Source organism: Vipera ursinii (genome assembly GCF_947247035.1).
Source record: "Vipera ursinii genome assembly, chromosome: 1".
NCBI classification, from domain to species: domain Eukaryota; kingdom Metazoa; phylum Chordata; class Lepidosauria; order Squamata; family Viperidae; genus Vipera; species Vipera ursinii.
The window spans coordinates 337,965,898-337,990,489 of record NC_139512.1 but is presented as its reverse complement, the minus strand read 5'-3'; the positions used below and the strand labels follow the sequence as shown (position 1 = coordinate 337,990,489).

The 24,592-nt window shown below is 42.5% G+C and overlaps 1 protein-coding gene across 1 annotated transcript in view; it reads left to right on the top strand.

The window, feature by feature from the left end:
• LOC310650769 (myeloperoxidase-like) overlaps positions 1-24,592 on the top strand; it is a gene marked incomplete at both ends in the record, with an annotated part of 34,168 nt that overhangs the window by 8,202 nt on the left and 1,374 nt on the right. Inside the window, 7 exons of the mRNA XM_083379498.1 lie at positions 1,242-1,371; positions 13,187-13,390; positions 15,389-15,704; positions 16,693-16,853; positions 19,366-19,618; positions 21,864-22,034; positions 23,561-23,798. Of these exons, the coding sequence (XP_083235624.1) occupies positions 1,242-1,371; positions 13,187-13,390; positions 15,389-15,704; positions 16,693-16,853; positions 19,366-19,618; positions 21,864-22,034; positions 23,561-23,798 (1,473 nt within the window). The remainder of the gene's footprint in view (positions 1-1,241; positions 1,372-13,186; positions 13,391-15,388; positions 15,705-16,692; positions 16,854-19,365; positions 19,619-21,863; positions 22,035-23,560; positions 23,799-24,592) is intronic.

Genomic DNA, 24,592 nt, shown 5'->3' with positions numbered 1-24,592 from the left:
TCTGTGGGCTGTTAGGCTTTTAAATGGGACATAATCTCTGTGAACTTATGCAGAATTGACTTGGGAGGCCGGTGTGTGGTGTAGTTAGTTCACATGGTGTGGTAGGATGGAGGGTTTGTTGTCACTGTGTGTTGGGGGGTGAGAGCACGGTGGGAGGCCCAGCTAATCTCAATGTACACATGTTGTACTTTGACAATAAAGGTTTTATTATTATTAAAAACTCTCTAAAATGGGGAAAAGCTGATTGGGAGGATTTTGAAGGGTGCAGTGAGAATCCTAAGCACCTGCAAGGTGCAAAATATTCATTTTGCCTCTTCTTTACCTCTAGGTGGGTTATCCACCTAGATGGATATATTGTCTGAGTGGCTGTAAGGCATCTCTGTATGCTGAACTATTTATTTGAAAAATAAACAGGTTTTATGAGAAAAAAAGAATTTTAATTTCCTCTTTTAAAAATACCAGGCACTACTAGGGCATCGGGTACCTTCAGTACCAGAAGGTTTGTATGAAATTGTTTACTTCTAGCAGGAACCTATTTAGGTTTTAAACTTCATTTCATTTCATGGTCAGTTTTAAGGGAGAGTTTTAAAACAAGCTTTCAAAATGCATAGTTAATCGGTTATACAAGTAGTCCTCGACTTACAACAGTTCATTTAGTGACTGTTCAAAGCTACAAAAGCACTGAAAAAAGTGATTTAAGATTATTTTTTACACTTACGACCGTTGCAGCATCTCTATAGTGACATGATCAGAATTCAGATGCTTGGCAACTGACTCATATTTATGATGGTTGCAGTGTCCCAGGGTTGTTTGAGCACATTTTGTGACCTTCTGACAAGCAAAGTCAATGCAGAAACCAGATTCACTTAACAACTGTGATACCAACTTAACAACTGCAGTGATTCACTAAATAAGTGAACAAGTGCATGACCTTTCTGTGGCAAGAAAGGATATCAAATGGGGCAAAATTCACTTAACCGCCTTACTGAAGAACAGAAACTTTGGGCTCAGTTGTGGTCATAAGTTGAGGGTTACCTGCAGTTTCACAAAACAGATATTTACACAGAGGTTTCATTTTGTTCAACATTCAGAAAAGAACAAAACCTGCCCGTTAGCTTAACTTCAACCTTCAGGAAGGCAAAGGAAATAATTTTTGTATAGAGATTGTTCCAGCATATTTTATTCGGTGATGGAGACATCCCTGAAAGACCTCCATGCATGACATTATTTTCCCATTCTAGGGAACACCCACATTTTGGAGTATCCAATCATGCCTATGCACGCTGGCTTCCAGCAGAATATGAAGATGGCATATCCCTTCCAAAAGGACTGATTGGGGGGCAACTTTATAATGGATATCCTCTCCCTCTGGTAAGTGATGGGAAGTCATCTACCTGTTTGGGTCGAGCTTATAGTTGGAGAACTATCAGAGGACAATGGTGAAACCATCGTGGGCTCTAGCATACGATGAGATGACCCTTGTAGAGCAATATCTACAGTATACCAGTCTAAAGTAGCCAATAGCTACTGGCCCATTTCATCATCCCACCCCTCTCCAAATCACCTGATTTTATCACCAATTACATGGTTAATGAAGTGGGTTAGATCATACCCCAAGTTGCCATAGTGTATTGTTTACCTTAGAACAGAATTTCTCAGTCTTGGCATGAAGATGTATGGACTCCCAGAATTCCCTAGGCTAGCATGCTGGCTGGGGAATTCTGGGAGTTGAAGTCCACACCTCTTTAGGTTGCCAATGTTGAAACACAGTGCCTTAGAGCATGGCTTTTCAACTGGTGGTACATGTACCACTGGTGATACTCTGGCACCTGGTATACAACCATCCTAGATAAGTGTAGTGGGGAGGAGAATGAGCTGAAGCGGCAGCTGTGCCACACAAGCCTGAGAGAGTCAGCTGGAGCTGCGGGGCTTTCAGGGCTTGGTGGAAGCCCCAGGATCAGTGTGTATGGCTATATACTGATCAGCGCTTCTGCAGGGCTGCAGGGGTGAGGCAGAGGCCCCAGGATCAGCGTGCACAACTGCATGCTGATCAGCGCAGTCGGAAGAGAAAAGGAGGAGGGGTGGGAAGAGATGAATAGAACAGGAAAACCTATATCATCTCAGACAGGTGATTGTCTAGTCTTTTCTTAAAAACCTCCAGTGATGGAGCATCCATGATTTCTGGAAGCAAGCTGTTACACTGGTTGATTGTCCTCACTGTCAGGAAGTTTCTCCTTAATTCCAGGTTGCTTCTCTCTTTGATCAGTTTCCAACCATTGTTTCTCGTCCTTCCCTCTGGTGCTCTGGTGAACAACCTAACCCTCTCTTCCTTGTGGCAGCCCCTCAGATACTGGAACACTGCTATCATGTCTCCCCTATTTCTTCTTTTCTTTAGACTAGCCAAACACAAGTCCCACAGCCATTCTTCGTATGTTTTAGTCTCCAGGCCTTTGATCATCTTAGTTGCTCTTCTCTGATTTTCCCCCCCAAACTTTCAACATCTTTTTTGTGATATGGTAACCAAAATTGACTGCAGTATTCCAGGTGTGGTCTTACTAGGGTTTTATAAAGCAGTAATAATACTTCACGTGATCTTGATTCTATGCCTTTGTATATACAACCCAGGATTATTTTAGCTTTTTTGGTTGCTGCTACACACTGTTGGCTCATAGTCAAGTTGATCGTCCACTAGGACTCCAAGGTCCCTCTCACAGTTACTGTTTTTAAGCCAGGTCTCGCCCAATCTGTACTTGTACCTTTGATTTTCCTGCCTAAATGGGGTGTTGGCTACTCCTATCAGTTTGGTGTCATCTGCAGATTTGATGAGTTCCCCTTCAATTCCCTCATCTAAGTTATTTATGAAGATGTTGAATAGTACTGGGCCTAAGACAGAACCTTGCAGTACCCTACTGCTTACTTCTCTCTATGTGCCATTGCAGAGTACTTGTTGAATACGGTTTGTCACCATCTGGTGGTGATGTCTATTCCACCTTTTTCTAGCTTACCAAGGAGTAGGCTGTGGTCTACTTTATCAGATACCTTACTGAAATCTAAGTATACTATGTCCACAGCATTTGACTGGTCTACAAGTTTAGTCACTTTATCAAAGAATGAAATAAGATTGGTTTGGCATGATCTGTTTTTAACAAACCTGTGCTAGCTACTGGCTATGACTTTATTTGCTTCTAGTTGTTCGCAGATCTGTTTTTTGATTATCTTTTCTAGGATCTTTCTAGGTATTGGTGTTAAACTGATTGGTCTGTAGTTTCCTGGGTCCGTTTTTCCCGCCCTTTCTTTTTTTTTAATTGAAAAGTTTTAGAATACATTTTAAAAACATAAACTCCCTCCCTCCCTCTCCCTCCCACTTGCCCTCCCTCGCCCTGCCCCCCCCCAACTTCCCAGAGCTGAATACAGGGTATTAACTTTCACAAACTTAAGCTAAAATATGCTAACTAACTAAAAAAAAACACATTAAATTCTATCACACTTTAACTCCCCTTAAACATAACTAACTAACTAATAATGAATACCTAATAATACATCATATAAAACTAATACTTATTCATATGCTAAATGAAACTTTTTAGTCCCATATTTATTCTGAATATACTCGATCCATCTTCTCCATTCCACAATATCCATCTTCTCCATTCCACAATATATCTCTGTTGCGATTGTTCTTTCAAATATGCTGAAATCTTTGCCATTTCCGCCAGGTTTGAAACTTTCAAAGTCCACTCTTCTATAGTAGGCAGTTCCTCCTTCTTCCAATATTGCGCTACTAAAAGTCTTGCTGCCGTAATTAAATTCAACATCAATTTAGTATCTATAACAGTACAATCTGTAATAATACCCAACAGAAATAACTATGGAGAAAACCTTATCTTTTTCTTAAATATCTTCTGCATGTTCCACCAAATTTTAATCCAAAAAGCTTTGACTTTTTTGCAAGTCCACCATATATGATAATACGTTGCATCATCACAACCACACCTCTAACATTTAGGCTGACAGTTTGGATACATACTTGCTAATTTTTTAGGATCTAAATGCCATCTATAAAACATTTTATAAAAATTCTCTCTTAAATTTTGAGCCTGTGTAAATTTTACATTTCTAACCCATATCTTTTCCCAAGTATCCATTGTTATGACCTCCTGAAAATTCTGGGCCCATTTTATCATACAATCTTTAACAAGTTCCGTTTCTGAATCTATTTCTATCAATGCATTATATATCCTTATATGTGCTTGACCTTGATCTCTAATTTGTTTTACCAAATTTTCATCAGTTATCAAAATACCAACTTTCTGATCTTCCTTCCATCTAGCTTGTAACTGCCCATACTGAAACCAAGTTTGTACTATTTTCCCTTATTTTAAAATATTATAAGGCTTCACTTGCCATACATTCCTTTCCATCCTAAGAATTTCTTTATATGTAGTCACATCATGTTTAAATCCCACATTTATATTTTCTATTGCATGTTTAGGTATTGCCCAAATTGGTATTTTATAATTTAACTTATATCGATATTTTTTCCAAACTCGCAACAGAGCATACCTTAATATATGTGTCTTAAAAACATTATCCACCTTCTTGTCATACAATAAATATGCATGCCAACCAAATAACAAATCACAACCCTCAATATTCAATAATCTCCCTTGTGTTAAATCAGGGGTGTCCAAACTTTTTTCAAAGAGGGCCAGATTGGATGAAGTGAACATGCTGGAGGGCCGAACATTTTTCCGAACATTCTTTGAACAATTACAATTAAATGCAAATGAATTATTTTATGCCAAGTTAATTGCAAATGGCATACTTTTCATTTTATAACATAAGATCAACTGACAGCTGAGTTTTCACAATGTATTTTAAATAAATTTAAAAAAAAACTTTCTGTGTGAGCTGTTACCAGAGAGTCTGACCTTGTCAAACTTACTTTGACAAGGTCAGACTCTCTGGTAACAGCTCACACACTTCCACCACTTCACAAATTCTGCTAGGCCAGGGCCCTACCTACCCCTGTCCAGCTCCCCACATCCCAGCCCATAAAATGGCTGTGAAACACAGAATGCGCGCACGTACACACACACACACACACCCGCCCTTCCCTGGATGTCGCCTTCGCCCAGGGGAGCCAGAGGGCTTCGAAGCTGGGGCAGCTCCGGCGGCAAAGAAGGCGCGCCCTCGCTGCACCGGCACAGACGCCGCGCCAAGCCCACAGCGGGGGGAGGAGCGTGGCGGTTCGGCCAGACAGGAAAAGGTGCGGGAAGCGGCCGCCGCCTGGTAACGGCGCCCGGGCTCACAACGTGGAGGTGGCGAGCAAGCACGCGCTCAGGGCGAGGCGGCCGCGGTCTGGTGAGGGAAGACCGCCGAGGGAGTGGCTGGCCGGGCTGCGCTGCTGCCGAGCAAAGCTCGGCCGGGGTGCCCGCTCTGCTCTGCCTGGCGCCAGCTCAGAGACTCCGCCCGCCAGGCCCTTCTCCCGCTCAGCCAGGCCAGGCACGCACCGTCAGCCTCGCTGCACCGGCACAGACACTGCGCCAAGCCTGGGGCAGGGGGGGAGGAGCGCGGCGGTTCGGCCAGGCAGGAAAACGTGCGGGAAGCGACCGCCGCCTGGTAACGGCGCCTGGGCTCACAACGTGGAGGCGGTGTAGTGAAGCTGACGGTGCGCGCCTGGCCTGGCTGAGCGGGAGAAGGGCCTGGCGGGCGGAGTCTCTGAGCTGGCGCCAGGCAGAGCAGAGCGGGCGCCCCGGCCGGCCACTCCCTCGGCGCTCTTCCCTCACTGGACTGCGGCCGCCTCGCCCTGAGCGCGCGCTTGCTCGCCGCCTCCACGTTGTGAGCCCGGGCGCCGTTACCAGGCGGCGGCCGCTTCCTGCACCTTTTCCTGCCTGGCCGAACCGCCACGCGCTCAGCCAGGCCAGGCGCGCACCGTCAGCCTCGCTGCACCGGCACAGACGCTGCGCCAAGCCCGGGGCTAGGGGAAGGAGCACGGCGGTTCGGCCAGGCAGCCGGCCCTTCAACCCACTGGAGGAGTGGCAGATCGGCGCGGCCGGAGTCGGGAAAGCCACTAGAAGGGGGAGGGGAGTCACCTCTCCCTGCCGGGGGGGTCGCCCATCCCGTCCCGGGAGGCTGACATTTCTGCAGCTGAAAAAGTCGTCTCGGATTCCATGGCGGAAGGTCACCCCCGGGACTCCAGCGCCAGGCAGGGCTGAGAGGGGGAGGGGGGGAGAAAGGGAGGGAAGGAGACAGGGAGGAGAAAGGACGAATGGGGGGAGGGAGGGAAGGAGAAAGAGAGAAGGAAGGAAGGAAGGAAGGAAGAAGAGAGAATGGAGGCAGGAGAGAGGAAGAAGAAAGAGAAAAGAGAGAGAGAGAGAGAGAGAAAGAAAGAAAGAAAGAAAGAAAGAAAGAAAGAAAGAAAGAAAGAAAGAAAGAAAGAAAGAAAGAAAGAGAAAAGAAAGAAAGAAATCGGAGGCTTGGACAGACCCCGCTCCAGGCTCCGGGGCCGCCACCACGGAATGCCCAGCCTCGGGGGGGAGTCTTTTGCAGGCGTGCCCTGGCCCCCTCCCCTCCCTCCCTCCCGCGGCCCGTCCCCAAGGCGGCGCCCACGGGTCCCCGGACTCACAGCATGCAGAGGGCGAAGGCGCCGGCCACGCTCTCGCTGTCGCGCACCAGGAAGCTGCCGGCCGCCGCCCGGCTCAGGTCCTTGTGGTACCAGAGCGGCCAGCCCGGCACCGCCGGAGCCCCCCGTGCCCGGGAGCCCCAGCGCCGCCGGAGCCGGAGCCGCCGCCATGGGCAGCCACGGCGTGCAGGGAAGGTGCTCAGCGGGATGGGCGGGCAGGCCGAGACCCCCGCCGGCCACCACCGCCTCGCCCACAGTGCCGCATGGCCTGACCGGAGACCCCCAGCCGCTCAGGGCATGCCCGGCCCAGCAGCTCCTCCTCTGGGCTGCGCTCCGGCCGGGATGAGGGCGCGATCTGCTCTCCGCGCGCTTCCCCTGAGCACTGGAGCCGCCCCGGGCCCCGAGCAGGCCTGGTGGAGGAGGAGGAGGAGGCAGAGGAAGCCGCGTGGAGCCCCGGAGCCTGGCTGGCGGGGTGGGGGCGGCAGCTGGGCCGGCCTGCGCTTCCTGGGGCGGCCCCTCGGCGGGGGAGGCGGGAGCAGCTCCCGAAGGGGCGGCCCTCAATCAGAAGGGAGGGCCGTGGGAGGGCCGCATTTACATACAGCAGGGAGGGCTGTTGCGGGCCGTATTAAACCGCCCCGCGGGCCGCAAATGGCCCGCGGGCCAGACTTTGGACATGCCTGTGTTAAATTAAACCAGTCACTAATTGATGATAAAGCAGCAGCCTCATAATATAATTTAAAATTGGGCATTTTAAGACCACCTCTTTCACGTACATCTTGCATTATCTTAAATTTTACTTTTGGTCTTTTACCTGCCCAAACAAATTTATTAATACCTTTCTGCCATTCCTCCAAGTTTGAATCCTTTTTAAGTATAGGTATCATTTGAAACAAAAATAAAAACTTTGGCAAAACATTCATTTTCACTGCTGCAATTCTTCCCAATAAAGATAATTGTAATTTTTTCCAACTATCTAACTCTTTTTGTATTTTTAACCATAACAATTCATAATTATTTTTATATAATTTCACATTTGAAACTGAAAGATATACCCCCAAATATTTAGTCTTTTTAACTATTTCAAATCCAGTTTGTTCTTCTAAAACAACCTTTTGTTCTGTAGTCATATTTTTAGACAATATTTTAGTTTTTTGCGTATTTATCTTAAATCCAGAAACTTTTCCATATAACAATATTATCTCCATCAAATCTACAACTGAGTAAGTCGGTTGACTTAATGTAATAACCAAGTCATCCGCAAACGCTCTCAATCTATAATCTTGACCTCTTATTTTAAGTCCCTTAATTTTATTTGAGTCTCTTATCTTAATCAATAATATTTCCAATGTTAAAACAAACAACAAAGGTGACACCCCTGTCTTGTCCCCTTTTCAATGTTACATGCTTCTGTCAAACTACCATTAATTGTTCTTTGAGCTGTCTGCTTCTGATATATTGCCCTAACAGGTTGCAAAAAATTATCCCCAAACTCCATTTTCTCCAGTACCTTAAATAAAAATTGCCAATCCAATTGATCAAAAGCTTTTTCAGCATCCCAAAAAATAAGCACTGCAGAGACCTGGTTATTTCTTTCCAAAAATTCCAATAAATCTACAATATGTCTCACATTATTTTTCATTTGTCTACCACTTATAAATCCTGTTTGGTCACTATGAATCATTTGCTGCATTACCTTCATTAATCTATTTGCTAAAATTTTTGCAAATATCTTGTAATCTGTATTTAAGAGCGATATTGGCCTATAATTTTTGGTTTGGGTAAGAATCAGCGAAATAAAAGCTGTTTTCCACGATGGAGGCACTTCTCCTCCGGATTGGATTGTTCTAAATAATTCTTTTAAAGGTTCCACCACTTCTAACTGTAAATCTTTATAATAAACGGCAGTCAAGCCATCTGTTCCTGGTGCTTTCCCCACCTTTAATTGTTTAATTGCTAAAATAATTTCTTCAGCATTTATCAGTTGATTCATCCCTTCCCTTTGCTCTTGTGTAAGAACAGGGATATTCACTTCTTGTAAATATCTATCTATATCTATACCTTGAATCTTGTCCCTACCCGCCCTTTCTTGAAGATGTGAATCACATCAGCCCTTTTCCAATCCTCAGGTACTTCCCCGATGCTCCAGGATTTATGACAGATGTGGTGCAATGGTTCTGAGATAACATCTGCCAGCTCTTTCAGAACTCTGGGATGTAATCTGTTAGGTCCTGGTGATTTACATTCATCAAGGTCGGATAGGTGTTCTCTTACCATTTTCTTGCTTATTTTAATTTTTGTTTCTACTATGTCTTTTGCGGTGGTTTTTTTGGTATGTTGGGCTATAGTTTCTTTTTGTGTGAAGACTGATGCAAAGTACGAGTTAAGCAGCTCTGTTTTCTCCCTGTTGCCTGCTTTTTCCTTGCCATCTTCTCTCTTTAGTGGGCCTACAGTTTCCTTGACTTTTTTCTTGTTGATAATATGTTGGAAGATACTTTTTTATTTTCCTTAATTTCTTTGCAAGTCTTTGTTCATTCTGAGCCTTTGCTTTCTTTCATCTTTGCATATTCGGGCTGTCTGCTGATAATTGCCCTTAGTTAGATGCCTTTCTTTCCATTTTTTGTATTTGTCCCTTTTGTCTTTCAGTTTGTCAGAGAGATCGTTGTGCAGCCATGTTGGTTTCTTCTTGGATTTCTTGTTTTTCTTTCTCAATGGTATTGTGCTGCTCTGGGCTTTTATGATCGCATTTTTCAGGGTCCCATGCTTGGGTTGTTTTCCCCTTTAGGATTTTCATCCATGGGATCTTTCCTAGGTTCTCTCTGAGTTTGTTAAAGTCAGCTCTTTTCAAGTTTAAGATACTAATTGGATTGTTTTTTTATTGCTAGTGTTTGCATTTATTAAATTCCAGTATGACGTGGTCACTCACACCCAAGGTTCCCGCAATTTCAATTCCCTCTATCACTTCTTCTCTATTTGTAAGGATTAAGTCCAGTATAGCTTTACATCTAGTTCCCTCCTCCACCTTTTGGGTGACAAAGTTGTCAGCTAGCTTGGTTAGGAATCTGTTTGATTTCCCGCTCACTGCAGAGTTTGACTCCCAGTTGATATTGGGATAGTTGAAGTCTCCTATTACTACTTTGGTATACTTCCTGCATACATTTGTTAACTGGTTGGCAAGAGTTCATCTATTTCTTCTGATTGGTTGGGTGACCTGTAGTATACACTATGGCAATATCACTTTTTTCTCTTTTATATTGACCCATGTACATTCTGGAGAGATTTTATCTTTGATCATGTGCATTTCTGTGGATAAAAATAAAATAAAATAAAATAAACATTTATTGTCAAAGTACAACATGTGTACATTGAGATTAGCTGAGCCTCCCCCCGTGCTCTCTCCCCCCAACACACAGTGACAACAAACCCTCCATCCTACCACACTATGTGAACCAACTACACCACACACCGGCCTCCCAAGTCAATTCTGCATAAGATTATGTCCCATTTAAAAGCCTAACAGCCCACGGATAAAAGCTATTTTTCAGCCTGTTGGTACGGCTGGCTATATTCCTATATCTCCTACCGGATGGTAGGAGAGTAAAGAGATACCGTCCAGGTGTGAGTCATCCCTGAGAATCTTCCTCACTCTTCCAAGGCAATGAGCCCTGGCGATGTCATCCAGTGGTGTCAGGGAACAGCCCACAATGTCTTGTGCTGTGCTCACTACCCTCTGTAATACTTTCCTATCCGCGGCTGTCAGACCAGCATACCAAACCACAATACCATACGAGAGGATGCTCTCTATGGTAGACCGGTAAAAGAGGGTCATTAGCTGTTGTTCTACCCTGTTCTTCCGCAAGATCCTAAGAAAGTGAAGCCTCTGTTGGGCCTTTCTAGCCATATGTAGTATTCTCTTACATATAGTGCAACTCCCCCTCCTCTTTTTGTAGACCTGTTTCTTTTGAACAATTTGTATCCATAATAATAATAATAATAAGTTGGAAGGGACCTTGGAGGTCATCTAGTCCAACCCCCTGCTCAGGCAAGAAACCCTATACCATTTCAGACAAATGGCTGGCCAGTCTCTTCTTAAAAACTTCCAGTGTTGGAGCATTCACCACTTCTGGAGGCAGGTTGTTCCACTGGTTAATTGTTCTAACTGTCAGGAAGTTTCTCCTTAGTTCTAGGTTGCTTCTCTCCTTGACTAGTTTCCATCCGTTGCTTCTTGTCCTGCTTTCAGGTGCTTTGGAGAATAGCTTGACTCCCTCTTCTTTGTGGTAGCCCCTGAGATATTGGAACACTGCTATCATGTCACCCCTCACCCTTCTCTTCATTAAACTACACATACCCAATTCCAGCAACCGTACCCTATATGTTTTAGCCTCCATCCCCCAATCATCTTTGTTGCTCTTCTGTACTCTTTCTAGAGTCTCGACATCTTTTTTACATCGTGGTGACCAAAACTGGATGCAGTATTCCAGGTGTGGCCTTACCAAGGCATTGTAAAGTGGTATTAGTACTTCACGTGATCTTGATTCTATCCCTCTGTTAATGCAGCCTAGCACTGTGTTGGCTTTTTTGGCAGCTGCAGCACACTGCTGGCTCATATTGAAGTGATTGTCCACTAGGACTCCGAGATCTCTCTCACATTCGTTTTCTTGGGATTTGTGATTGGCTTTGGGTTCTAGAGATTCTAGAGATTCTAGAGAATACAAAAGGAGGAGATTTTGATGGGAAAGGGAGAAAAAAAAGGACGATAGGTAAAGACAGATGGAACAGTGTGCAGCCTTGGGAAGAGGACTCTGCTGGACCTGCACTGAAGAGAAACAGAGGAGGGGGGAAGAGAGGAGAGGATATAAAAGGAGGACATTTTGGTGGGAAAGGAAAAAGGAAAAAATACAACAGGGAAAGAAAAGGGGGTAGAAGAGATGGAGAAGAGAAGAGGCTTTTTTGAGACAAGCAGAAGGACAGAAGGGGATAGAACAGTGAAAAGATTAATGTCAGAGAAACAGGCACAAGTTTCACATTAAAAGTATGTTAAGTGGGTGTGCAGATAGTCTTCAGCTTACAACCACAACTGAGCCCAAAATGAGAAATTGATTAAATGAGTTTGGCCCCATTTTATGACTTTTCTTGCCACATTTGTTAAGTGAATCACTGCAGTTCTTAAATTAGTAACACGGTTGTTAAGTGAATCTGGTTTCCCCACAGACGTTGCTGGTCAGAAGGTTGCAAAAGGGGATCAAATGTCCCAGGGAAACAGTAACGGTCATAAGTGTGAACCAGTTGCCAAGCATCCAAATGTAAATTACATGACCCCGGGGATGCTGCAATGGTCATAAATGTGGAAAATGGTCACAAGTCACTTTTTCCAATGCCGTTGTACGTTCAAACAGCCGCTAAGCGAACTGTTGTAAGTTGAGGACTACCTGCACTTTAACACTTTCCCCCCTTTTTTTGGTCATCACGTTTTTGACACCTTCCTAGGCGACTGGGGATACTCAAATATTGCCATATCCTAAAAGTGGTACAATCTGTGAAAAGGTTGAAGAGCACTGCCTTAGAGAATGGATTGGGGAGAACTGTATGAGGACACACACACACAAAAAGAGGTTATTATTCCAGTTGATGGGTCCAGGAGGATGGCCTTCTCTGCTGTTGCTCCTGCCCTCTAGAACATCTTGCCCACCAATGTGAGGTTGGCCCCAACCCTCCTATTCTTTTACAAAAGATTAAGACTCCTAAAAACCTGGCTCTACCTGGCTCTACCAGTTAACTTGGGACCCCAGTGGGGGAACAGTGCAATGGAGTATTTGACTGAGTAATAACAGATCCCCCCTCCCCCACTCCACTCTGCTCCTGCCTTCCCCATGGGTCCTTGGTTACAATGTCTGATTTTAACTTTTTATGTTTTAACTTTTATGTAATGGTAAGCCGCCCAGAGTTACCCTGTGGTAAGATGGGCAGCCAATTTATTTTATTTTTTTATTTTATTTTAATTACATTTATATCCCGCCCTTCTCCGAAGACTCAGGGCGGCTTACAAGCTTAGCAGTCGCCTTCATTAACTTTATAAATACATAAAAATAAATAAATAATAGTTTTAATTTAATTTTGTAGGACCTGGACTCCCAAGGAAGGATCACTTAGGAAACAGAAAGATTTCAATCCAGGCTGATTAGACTAGCTCAGGGGTTTCAAAGTCAATTTCATTGAGGGCCGCATCAGCATTGCGGTTGGCCTCAGGGGGCCGGGTGGGCATGGCCTACTGTGTGGGCGTGGCTAGAGTGTGTATGGCCTACTGTGTGGGCATGGCCAGCTCTACATCGTTCGCATCGAGGGTGCCTATGGGGGCCTGGGCAGGAGTGAGACAGATCTCAGGGTCTCTGGCAGAAGGAGGGTCTCTGGGCCAGGGCCAAGGCAGCAGGGACCGTTCCCTCACTGTTTCCAGGATGGCTTCGCGGGCCACATGAAACCACTTCGCGGGCCGGATCCGGCCACCGGGCCTTGTGTTTGACATGTCTGGACTAGCTTATCTGATCCTCTCTGGGTGTTTCCTTGCAGGTACGGCAAGTGTCTAATGAGGTCATCACAACTTCCAATGAAAATGTGACGCCTGATGTCCAGCGCTCTCTTGCATTCATGCATTTTGGGCAATGGATTGACCATGATTTGGACTTAGCTCCTGAAAGTCCAACCAACGTAGATAATGGGAATGTCCAATGTGATTCCTGTTGCAGTTATGCACCTCCTTCCTTTCCAATTAAGGTAATAGAAACTCTGCTCTGGGAAAAAAAGGTATAGCATTGTATATCCACAGTTCAATTTTAGCTTCAAGAGATCCTCCTTCTGTGGAGACTTTCTCCCTGATTTTGATAAGGTAGCAGATGAACGTGAAAATGAATAGTGTCTCTTTAAAATAGTTTAAGATAGTATCTTTAAAATACAGTAGCGGCTCTTTAAAACAGTTATGCGACCTCTGGGCATAATAAAGACTTTTTATAGCACTCAATCTAATACACTGCTTCATAGTGCTTCACAACATTCTCTAACCTAAGTGTCCCGAACCCCGGACCACAGCCCACTACCAGATTGCGGCCTGTTCAAAACCGGGCCGCGGGAGAAATGGACATGAAGCCCCACTTGTGAGACCGACAGGCCCTTATGCACGCATGTGAAGCTCCACTTGCATAGCGCCCTTCACTTGTGTGCAAAGCTCCATTCACACAAGTGGAGGATTCACATGCACGCACAATGCTCGCACAAATGGAGCTGTGTGCAAGTGCGTGCACCTGCCACTCACACACTACCACCATCCCACGATGGGCTGGGCCACCAAGCTGGAAAAATTGAGGACCACTGTTCTATGTGGCTTACAGAGTCAGTATATTGCCCCCAACAATCTGGGTCCTCCTTTTATTGACCTCAGAAGGATGGAAAGCGGAGTGAACCTGGAGCAGGTTAGGACTGAACTGCTGGCAGTGGGCAGAGTTAGCCTGCAATAGTGCATTCAAACTACTCCCCACCATGATTCTTTTATATTTTTATGATGATTATTTTTATATTTTTTGTTTTCATGGATTGTTGTACATAGCCCAGTGATGTGTGGCCATATAAATGTCTGAAATGATATAGGGTTTCCTGCCTGATCAGGGGGTTGTATTAGATGACCTCCAAGGTCCCCTCCAACTTATTATTATTATTATTATTATTATTATTATTATTATTATTATTATTATTATTATTATTATTATTATTATTATATAGATGATAGATAGATGATAGATAGATAAATTTAAAATTTAGGGAGCTAGTTTGGCTCCTTTGTAAAGTCGAGGGAAATGTGTGATGATGACAATTTCATTAGTGTAGTTTCTGCTAGGTATTTCTGATGAAACTGGGGTTATACAACACATTTCACTTTTTTAGCAAATTAGCCTATTTTCTGGACCTGTGCAGTTTATTGACTATAAGTGAATCAAATAAGTTGGTTGACAAACTATGCTGAAAAACTAAGTTTGCAGAATGTGAAATCCAAGCAGTTTCACTGACCTGCTGGTAGCTTATTAGACTTGAAATCTCATGAGATTTAAAAACAATTTAAAAACCGTTTTTTTAAAAAAAATATTTATTAAAAAAATAACTAAAAAAAATCAAAGTATTAAAGTCATGTTTATTTTTAAGTGCCAGAACATGGAATACAAAGTAACATAGAAAACTAACAGCAGAAAAAGACCTAGAGGTCCATCAAGTCTGTCTTTTGAGTTTATTGGGAGTGAGGGGGGTTTGTTTTCTTTTTAATTAATTAATTAATTTTTATTTTATTAAGAGTTCAAGTATAATGCTTTAAGCTGGTAAAGTAAAAGGTTGAGGCCATTATTGCAGTGGTAGGATTCAAATATGTGAACAACCGGTTGTCTCTGGATGCTGCTTCCAGAAGTCCATTCTAGGCCTGGGCAACAAAAATTAGCTACTGGTTCTGCCAAAGTGGTGCAAACCGGCTAAATCCCACCACTGCATTATTGTATTCTGTACTTTACTGTGCTGAAAAAAATTGAAAGTCGATGATTTTTCTCCTTTTTCCCTGTACCTACACCTTTATTCCTCCTTTCTCTCTTTCCCATTTTCCTATCACCTTTGTTTTTATTTGCATTTAATATTATGATAACAGTTTAATACCTTTTTTTAAAAGAGTTCAGACATGATGCCGAATAGACTGGGATCGGAAACATGTGGAAGTTTTGACTTATTGACCTTTTTATACAGATCCCCCCTGGAGATCCACGGATTAAGACTCCGGGCATCTGCCTGCCATTCATTAGGACAGCTGCAGTGTGCAACACCAAAACATTTGTCCGTGAGCAGCTCAATTCAATCACCTCATTCATGGATGCCAGTATGGTGTACGGGAGTGAAGAGCCTCTAGCAAATAGTTTGCGGAACCAAAGCAATCCACTTGGTCTCATGGCAATCAACCAGAACTTCACTGATGCTGGTCTGGCCCTTATGCCTTTTGAGATCAACTCCTATAGCCTCTGTCTGCATACAAATAAAACTGCTAAAATCCCATGTTTTAAAGCAGGTATTTGTTTAATCAATGCATTAAATTTATAAGAGCACCCAACATCAAAGTGACTCTGTGAAGGGTTCAGTAATAAGAACATGATTAACAAGTACAAATAATAACGTAGGCATTTGGAGAGAGAAGAACCATTCACTCTAAAATTTATTTTCAATTTCTGTATTTGTACATTTTTGATATTTATGTCACTGTTCACCGCCCTGAGTCCTTGGGGAGAAGGGCGGTATACAAATCAAATAAATAAAAATAAATAAATAAATAAAATGTAATATAAAACTTTATTTAAAAAATAATAATAAATCACACGTATTGTGCATTCAGTTCTGGGGCATTGCATGCAAGTTATATGTGGATGGTAACAACGGCAGGATGAAATATGCAAAATAGATAACACTGGATAGTGATTCCTAATATTCTGCTTTGGTAAAGATCCATAGCCCAGTATGGCCAAGGTGTGTTTTTTGGATGCAGAAGTTCAGCTTTAGGGACATGACTGTGCTGGATACCCTCTTACTATCTGAAATAGGTAACACTGGGATGATATAGGTAGACGCAGAGAGGAATTGGAGTTTGGTAGTATAAGAGTCTGTCTGGCAGTCAGAAGATCCCCAGGTTACATCTCTAACATCTTCAGGAAGAATAAGAAAAGGCTCTCTTGAAATTCTGGAAAGCCACTGCTGGAGAGGTACATGTAAAAAAGGAATGTGATTTCAGTTGCACAGTTATAGATGCCATATACACCCACCCCATGAACATCCTGGGACCAATGCCTCCTTTCACAACCAACATTCAACAGGTTCCTGCCAAATTCCCTTACTACAGTAGGAATATACCAGATTCAAGCTGCAAGAATCCACATAACCTCTAGAGGGTATCCTGAAAGTTAACATTTTCCAGCTTCCTTTCTGAAATGTTTAGAATATTTGTTTTTGTTTGTTTGTTTTAATTGCTAAAAACAAACATAATGTTTTATGGTTTAACTTTGCAGGAGATGGAAGGGCCAATGAAAACCTGGGACTGATGGCTATTCACACTCTCTTTCTTCGGGAGCACAACCGGATAGCCGGGGAACTGAAGACATTGAATCCCCATTGGAACGGAGAGACACTCTATCAAGAAACACGGAAGATCATTGGTGCCCTCAATCAGGTATGGAATGTTCTCATTTTTATCTCACAGTTTTGCTGCTTTTACATAACATTTTGTTAACACAGCAGTATCCAAAGGGATATTGCAGGACTGAATACTCTGTCCGAATTAGATGTCTTTTCAGATAGAAAACAAATGAAGGGGGAAAAAAAGTCTTGTCCAATCTTTTCTCTTGCATGACTTGTTCTTAATATTCAAAGGGCACTTTCCACCATTAAGGACAACATCAATACACATATAACTTGCTACCTAAGTTAGCACATTTCCGAAAATGGCTATTTACTCTATAAATAATACCTAAAAATAATACAGGGAATTCTAAAACATAGGGTAAATATACTGAATGCTTTACCTTACTGAAACAAATCCCACTGGAAAATAGATGGTAGATGAATTCAAGCCACAAGAAAGTTGGATCTCACTTCAGGAGAAGCAACAGGCATTCCATTTTCAATAGTTTGTTGAGAATTGAATATAATGACAGAAGATCAGCTCATTTATTAAGGTAATTCTATTATTAATTTGTCTAGAGAGGGCAAAGAACAAGATAGAAATACAGGCTACCAGTGTCTGAAAATATTTTTTTTCTTTTTCCTTGAAGGATTTCATCCACCCATTCTCGATGCTGATATCTTAAGTTGTCAGAATGGTGCTTTTTCACTGTTCTCCATCTATTCCTCTGACCCATAGTTTATGAGAGGCATGGTCTTACTGGAGCCATTAATTACCACTGTGCAGTATGAAGGCAGGCCATTTTGTGCTTTAGCTACAGCTGGCTGATGCTATCTATCAAGAGTGAGGAAATTGCCTTAAGTCTGATTCTTCATCTCCAAGGGAAAACAAAGCAGTGTGATGTAAGAGATGTATGAGAGAGGTTTCTTCCCCCCATCTGTAGGGCTGAGTAAATACCATGGACAGATTTTATAAATGAAGGTAGTGTTGAGTTGCATGCAGATTTCTGGATGTTCCTATTGAGCCTTACTTCCTTCACAACTTGTCCCCTAAGTTATCAGGAGAGCAGAATAGTATGTTGGCTGGGGAATTCTGGGAGTTGAAGACCACACATCTTAAAGTTGATAAAGTTAGAAAACACTGTAGTAGTTGAACTGTATGGAATTTTGCAACCCAGATGGCAGGCAGAAAAGTGAATCTTCTAAAGCAGACAGGTCAAACACAAGGCCCGGGGGCCGGATTCGGCCCACGAAGTGGTTCCATGCGGCCCGCAAAGCCATCCTGGAAACAGTGAGGGAACGGCCCCCACTGCCTTGGCCCTGGCCCAGAGACCCTCCTCCTGCCAGAGACCCTCAGATCTGTCCCACTCCTGCCCAGGCCCCCATAGGCACCCTTGATGTGAACGATGTAGAGCTGGCCACACCCACCCAGCAGGCCATACACACTCTAGCCATGCCCACCCAGTAGGCCACGCCCACCCTGGCCATACCAGGGTGATGCGGCCCTCAATGAAATTGTGTTTGACACCCCTGTTCTAAAGGATGGAGGTTAATGAAGGGCACACATTTTTTTAAAAAAAAGCTGGATAAGCTGTGCTTCCTGTATAGGAGTGCCTGCCTTCTATAATGAGGCTCCCTCCTAAGAATCCCATTTTCCCATACCCCAACTGGTGTTTCAAAAGTCTTATAGTGCAGGCTGTTCACTCGGGCCTTTGGTGAGAATGATTTACACCTCTTTTTAATGGTGATCTCCTTTGTTCCCATTTGGTTTTGTCATAATGCCTCCTTTACTCTTCTTTTTTTGTTTTTTTTGTTTTTAGTATTTTAAACAGTTTGCAAACTACCCAATCTTCTGGGAGTGTGCTGGACCAATAAATATATAGCCCTCTGGTCCATTATATAGATAGCTTAGGAATTAAGAACTGTGTTAGAGTATTTAGCATTTACAGGGTTAAACGCTGCTTCCTTAAGAGTTGGCTTCTGGGAAATGTAGTCTAGTTGTTAGTTAGTCCTATATCTTATCTAGTCAGTGGGAGGAGCTCAAAGTTTACTGCAGAACATCCTGGTTATGTGCCAGGGTTTTATTATCTTTCTGCATGAATCCTAGCTACGATGCTAGGCTAGGAGCTCCATACCAGCATGTAACATTTACATAGGATGGGGAAATCCATTATTCTTTTACCTATGCGATGGGTCCAGATTACAACCTACATTCCAGAAGAACCTCAGCTGTAACAGTGAGTTATTGACTTGAGGATACCTGTGAATAAAAGTAATCTTGCTTGATCTATCCATTGAGTTCATTCTGCCTGTTTCACGTGGAGTCCAGCAACCCTCTCTGCACGGGACAGGACAGGGAGTTATGCAGGATATAAAACTAGATATTTGGCTACATATACTATTTCCAAGAAGCAAAAAGAATTACATTAGTTTGTAATTTGTCCTTACTTTCTGAATGCTGAGAGTACTCTTAGTATCAAGTCATCAGATAGGAATAAAGAAAGAAAACAAATAAGTAGGTTGAGGCCTTTGGGACTTACATTGTCTTTGTATCATTGTAGATATTCACATACAGAGATTACCTACCTCTGTTGCTAGGCAACGAATTCTATAAACGGTTACCTGTGTACAGAGGCTACAATAAGAATGTGAACCCCTCCATTTCAAACGTTTTCTCCTTGGCCTTCCGATTTGGGCATGGTTCTGTCCCACCCTTTGTACCCCGCCTGGATGAGAAATTCCAGAACTTGCTTCCCTTTTCCAAGACCCCACTTCATCTCACTTTTATGGCTCCTTGGAGGATTGTGGCGGAAGGTGAGTTGGGTCTCTAGCTTAACCGTATTGAGCTGGGTTTCTCTAAGATCCTGCCTATTTCTTGAGAACTTAAACCAAGCCTGTTCAAAGTGGAATCTATAGGGCTGGGAACTGTCCAATGCTCCTGAAAACAATCATTTTTGAAGAACAGGAATGAGCAATGCTAAATCTTAGAGCCCCCTGGAACATGCCACAAATCTGTCTGATGCAGTCCTGCAGCTTTGATCCAGGAAGCATACAGTCATTGTCACGCAAGTAGGGTGTTAAAAAAGCAAACCCCTCCTCATTCTTTTCCCCCTAATATAGAACCTTAAAAAAATCCTGGGCCCACCCATCAGTTTGACTTGCCTATATGACATTGTCTAAAGCAATGTCAATGCTGCCTTGAGCCCTTAAATGCTGTTCATCCCTCCTGCACAATGGAGAAAATTTCCCTGCCCCCAGACATTGGCCTACTGAAGCAAAGGGCTGCCCTACAGTGATATTTCAAGGAGACCGAACTCTTTAAAGCAGGGGACCAACTGCCAGCTTTGGGGGTTTCTGCCATTGGGGCAGAAATGTAAGGAGTAACTGAAATACCGGGACCTGGGGAAACGCCTCTTTCAGACAATGGTGGGCTGCCTGGGGGCAGACCAGAATAAGCAACATTTTCCAGGTTGACGTCCTCATTTTCATGTCTTGCTGGCTGCTACATTCCAAACTGTGGTTTGTGTTCATTTAATTCAAATGTACCGGTATATTATAATAGATTAATTTACGTGCATATACTTAATCTGATGATTATGCTGCATATCTTATATAATTTATTTATTTAATTAATTAATTAATTAAATTTCTATACCGCCCTATTCCCGAAGGACTCAGGGCGGTTTACAGGGCAGCATAAAATACAATATAAAAATAATATAGAATTAAAATACATTAAATTAAGCCCAATTAAAACAACATTTAAAAAGCTAAAACCCCTTCAGTCCAGGCCTGATAGATCAAAAAACCAGGTTTTCAGGTCCCGGCTGAAAACTGTCACCAGTTGCCACGTTACACTTGATAAATCAGCAGCTGCTTCTGGAATGGCTCTGGGTCAAAGATTTGGGGAGCTCGCTAGGACCATGGAGTCACAGATTATGATCTTTTGATATGGACCAAGTTATTGAATTCTAATCCTGTTTAGTCTTGCCAACATGGCCAATAGTGGAAGGAAGGAAGATTAAAGATGTAGCCTAACCACGAGATATATTTTGACCTTCCATGGGATAAACACTACAAGCCTAATTGTGCCAATTTTATTTTTTTATTTTTATTTTAATTCCATTTATATCCCGCCCTTCTCCGAAGACTCAGGGCGGCTTACAAGCTTAGCAGTAGTAATATGTAATAATGTAATGTAATAATAAATCATAAGGCAACTTTAGAACTGTTAAACCCTGAATCAAATTTCTTTCTTTCTTTCTTTCTTTCTTTCTTTCTTTCTTTCTTTCTTTCTTTCTTTCTTTCTTTCTTTCTTTCTTTCTTTCTTTCTTCCTTCCTTCCTTCCTTCCTTCCTTCTCTTTCTTTCTTTCTTTCTTTCTTTCTTTCTTTCTTTCTTTCTTTCTTTCTTTCTTTCTTTCTTTCTTCCTTTGTTCCTTCATTCCTTCGTTCCTTCTCTTTCTTTCTTTCTTTCTTTCTTTCTTTCTTTCTTTCTTTCTTTCCTTCCTTCCTTCCTTCCTTCCTTCCTTCCTTCCTTCCTTCCTTCCTTTCTGTCATTCTTTCTTTCTGTTTCTACCTTGCCTCCCTCTTCCTTTCCTTTCCTTTCCTTTCCTTTCCTTTCCTTTCCTTTCCTTTCCTTTCCTTTCCTTTCCTTTCCTTTCCTTTCCTTTCCTTTCCTTTCCTTTCCTTTCCTTTCCTTTCCTTTCCTTTCCTTTCTTTCTTTTTCCTTTCCTTTTCTTTTCTTTTTCTCCTTTAAGTCACTGTTGACTCCTGCATTAGTTACTGTACTTTTCTTGGAAATATTTTTTAGAAACAGTTTGCCTTTGCCTCCTCCTTCCTAGGGTTGAAAGAGGGTGATGAACCCAAGGTTACCCACCTGGCTGTGTGCCTAGAAGTCACCAACACCTAACTGGCTCTCCTCAAATGAGTATACCAGAGAGTTATCTGTTGAATTTAAATGTAAAAAGCAAGCTACTGATTAAAAAAAAGTCTAAAGCTCCGGAAGCCTTGGTGAGAAGATACTTTCCTTTCAGAGACCACTGTTGCTTTTCTCTTTTAGGTGGCATTGACCCCCTTGTTCGTGGCTTCATGGCAGACTATTCCAAGCTGATGAGGCAGGACCAGATGATGGTTGAGGAGCTTCAGGAACGGCTCTTTGCGCAATTGAAATATATTGGTCTTGATCTATCAGCTCTGAACTTGCAGAGGGGACGAGACCATGGTTTGCCAGGTAGAATGCCTTATTGTAAAGGCAGATTTATCATTGTCCTTTGAATAGTAAGAAAGGCTGTCCAAATCAATCTTAACAGAATAATAAAATTGGAAGGGACCTTGTAGATCTTCTTGTCCCACCCCCTGCTCAAGCAGGAGGCCCTATACCATTCCAGATACTGTAAGTGGCTGTCCAGTCTCTTCTTAAAAACCTCCAGTGATGGAGCACCCACAACTTTACAAGGCAAATTGTTCCACTGGTTAGGAAATTTTTCCTTAGTGCTGCTATCATCTCACCCCTAGTCCTTCTTTTCACTAGATTAGACATACCCAATTCCTGCAACTGTTCTTCATATGTTTTAGTCTCCAGTCCCCTAATCATCTTTGTTACTCTTTTCTGTACTCTTTTCAGAGTCTCTACACCTTTTTTAATAATATATGAACAAAACTGGATGCAATATGTATGATCTTACTAAGGCTTTATATAGTGATACTAATACGTCATGTGATCTTGATTCTATCCCTCTGTTAATCTTGGAGTCTTAGTGGACAATCACTTAAATATGAGCCAGCAATGTGCAGCAGCCAAAAAAGGCAGCAGAATCCTAGGTTGCATTGGCTTTTTAAGCTGTCGCCACACACTGCTGGCTCATGTTTAAGTGTTTGTCCACTAAGACTCCAAGATCCTAGTTATTGCTACTGGTATTGAGCCAGGTTTTACCTCATTTAGTACATTTGTTTTTTCTTGTCTAAGTGTAAAACCTTACTTTTCTCTATATTAAATTTCATTTTGTTAGATAGGTTCCAGTGTTCAATTCTGTTGAGATCCACTTGGATCTTGAGCCTATCTTCTGTGGCGTTGGCTATTCCTGCCAGTTTAGTGTCGTCTGCAAATTTGATATCCCGTGCTATTCCCTCATCTAAATTGTTTATGAAGATGTTGAGTACTGGGTGTAAAACAGAACTTTGGGTTACCCCACTGCTTACTTTCCTCCATGTAGATGTAGACATTCTTGTCTTCCTTCTAACCTAACAGTTTCCAGATCTGGTGGGACCATAACTCCCAGAATTCCAAGTGGGCTGACTGATGAATTCTGGGAATTGCAGTTCTACCATATCTGAAGTAGGAGAAGACTTCTACACTTTATGGGCAATTTTTTCTTTCCTGTTACCCTACCCCTGCCCTGTCCAGGCCCTATTGATGTGCATAATTTCATTAATGTTTAGAATAGACCCAAAATGAATCCCAACCTGACAGACACACTAAAAATATGCCTATTATGTAACGCCTGCTTGCAGATCCTACAGCATTATAGAAATAATTGTGTAGGAAAATCATTTTTTTCTTTACATTCTTAAAACATACATCTGATTTGTTTCCTGTTTTAGGCAAATCCAACAACACAAGTGGGATCAGTTGTAACTAGGGATACCTGGGGAAGGGGAGAAAACTCAAGATGGCAGCTGTGAATATGCAAATAGAGCCCCACCCCTTTTTAACATGGGAACCTCCCTGCCCATAATGATGATTGCTCCTCCTTGTAGGATACAATGCCTGGAGACGTTTTTGTGGCCTCTCAGCTCCCAGCAATGAAGCCCAGCTTGCTGCAGTCCTTCATAATCGTAAACTGGCAAAGCAGTTCATCAACCTTTATGGGACACCAGAAAATATTGACATCTGGATTGGGGCAATGGCTGAGCCCTTTGTCCCAAACGGGCGAGTGGGACCACTCCTGGCCTGTCTCATCGGAGCTCAGTTTAGAAAAATCAGAGATGGCGACCGGTGGGTGTTTTTCAAATCCTTTATATATATCAAGATAAAACTATATGCCAAATCCAGATGTCACCAGTGATTTCATAGCTATAATTGTTTTTGATTTTTAAGTGATTGTATGATAGGGTAGTTTTAATTATCATTTATCTCACTTTGATCATTGTCTTGCACTATGTATTTTGTAGCCGAAGTTGATGAGATTGTCACTTGCTGAGCATCTTTTGACTGAGATAGAATGACATCTAATATAGAGAGAGATAGATAAATATACAGTATAAACAAGCCTCAGATTTTTGGACTGTCTTGAGGGCTGAGCAAACAGTTGTGATTGACCTGATCAGCATTAGACTTCAGGATACCCTTTAGCAGGATTTCCAGCCTGTTTTCTCCTCTGTTTTCTCTGCCACAGCCTAAGAGGCCTCCTCCTATGGTTGTGCCTACTGTATTTTCAAATACAATATATTTTTTATATTTTCAGTCAATTGAAATAGCAGATAATAGGAAATTGTTGAGCACAATATGGGAGGAAAGAGTGCCAGTCATTGTCAATGATTATAGGCTCCTATCAGACTGATTTTCTCAAATTTATATGACTTAAATAATTCTAGGTGGCTAACAAAAAAAACAAAAACAAAACACAAGTCTAAAAAGAATTTTAAAAAATAGCCAAGCAAAATTTTATTCATTTCTTTGTTCATTTATGTAATTGAATTATTGATATGGCTGCCCAACTATTTAATGCCTCTGGGTAGCATACAATCAAAAGCAGTAATAAAAGTCAGAAAAAATACAAATGGGAAAAC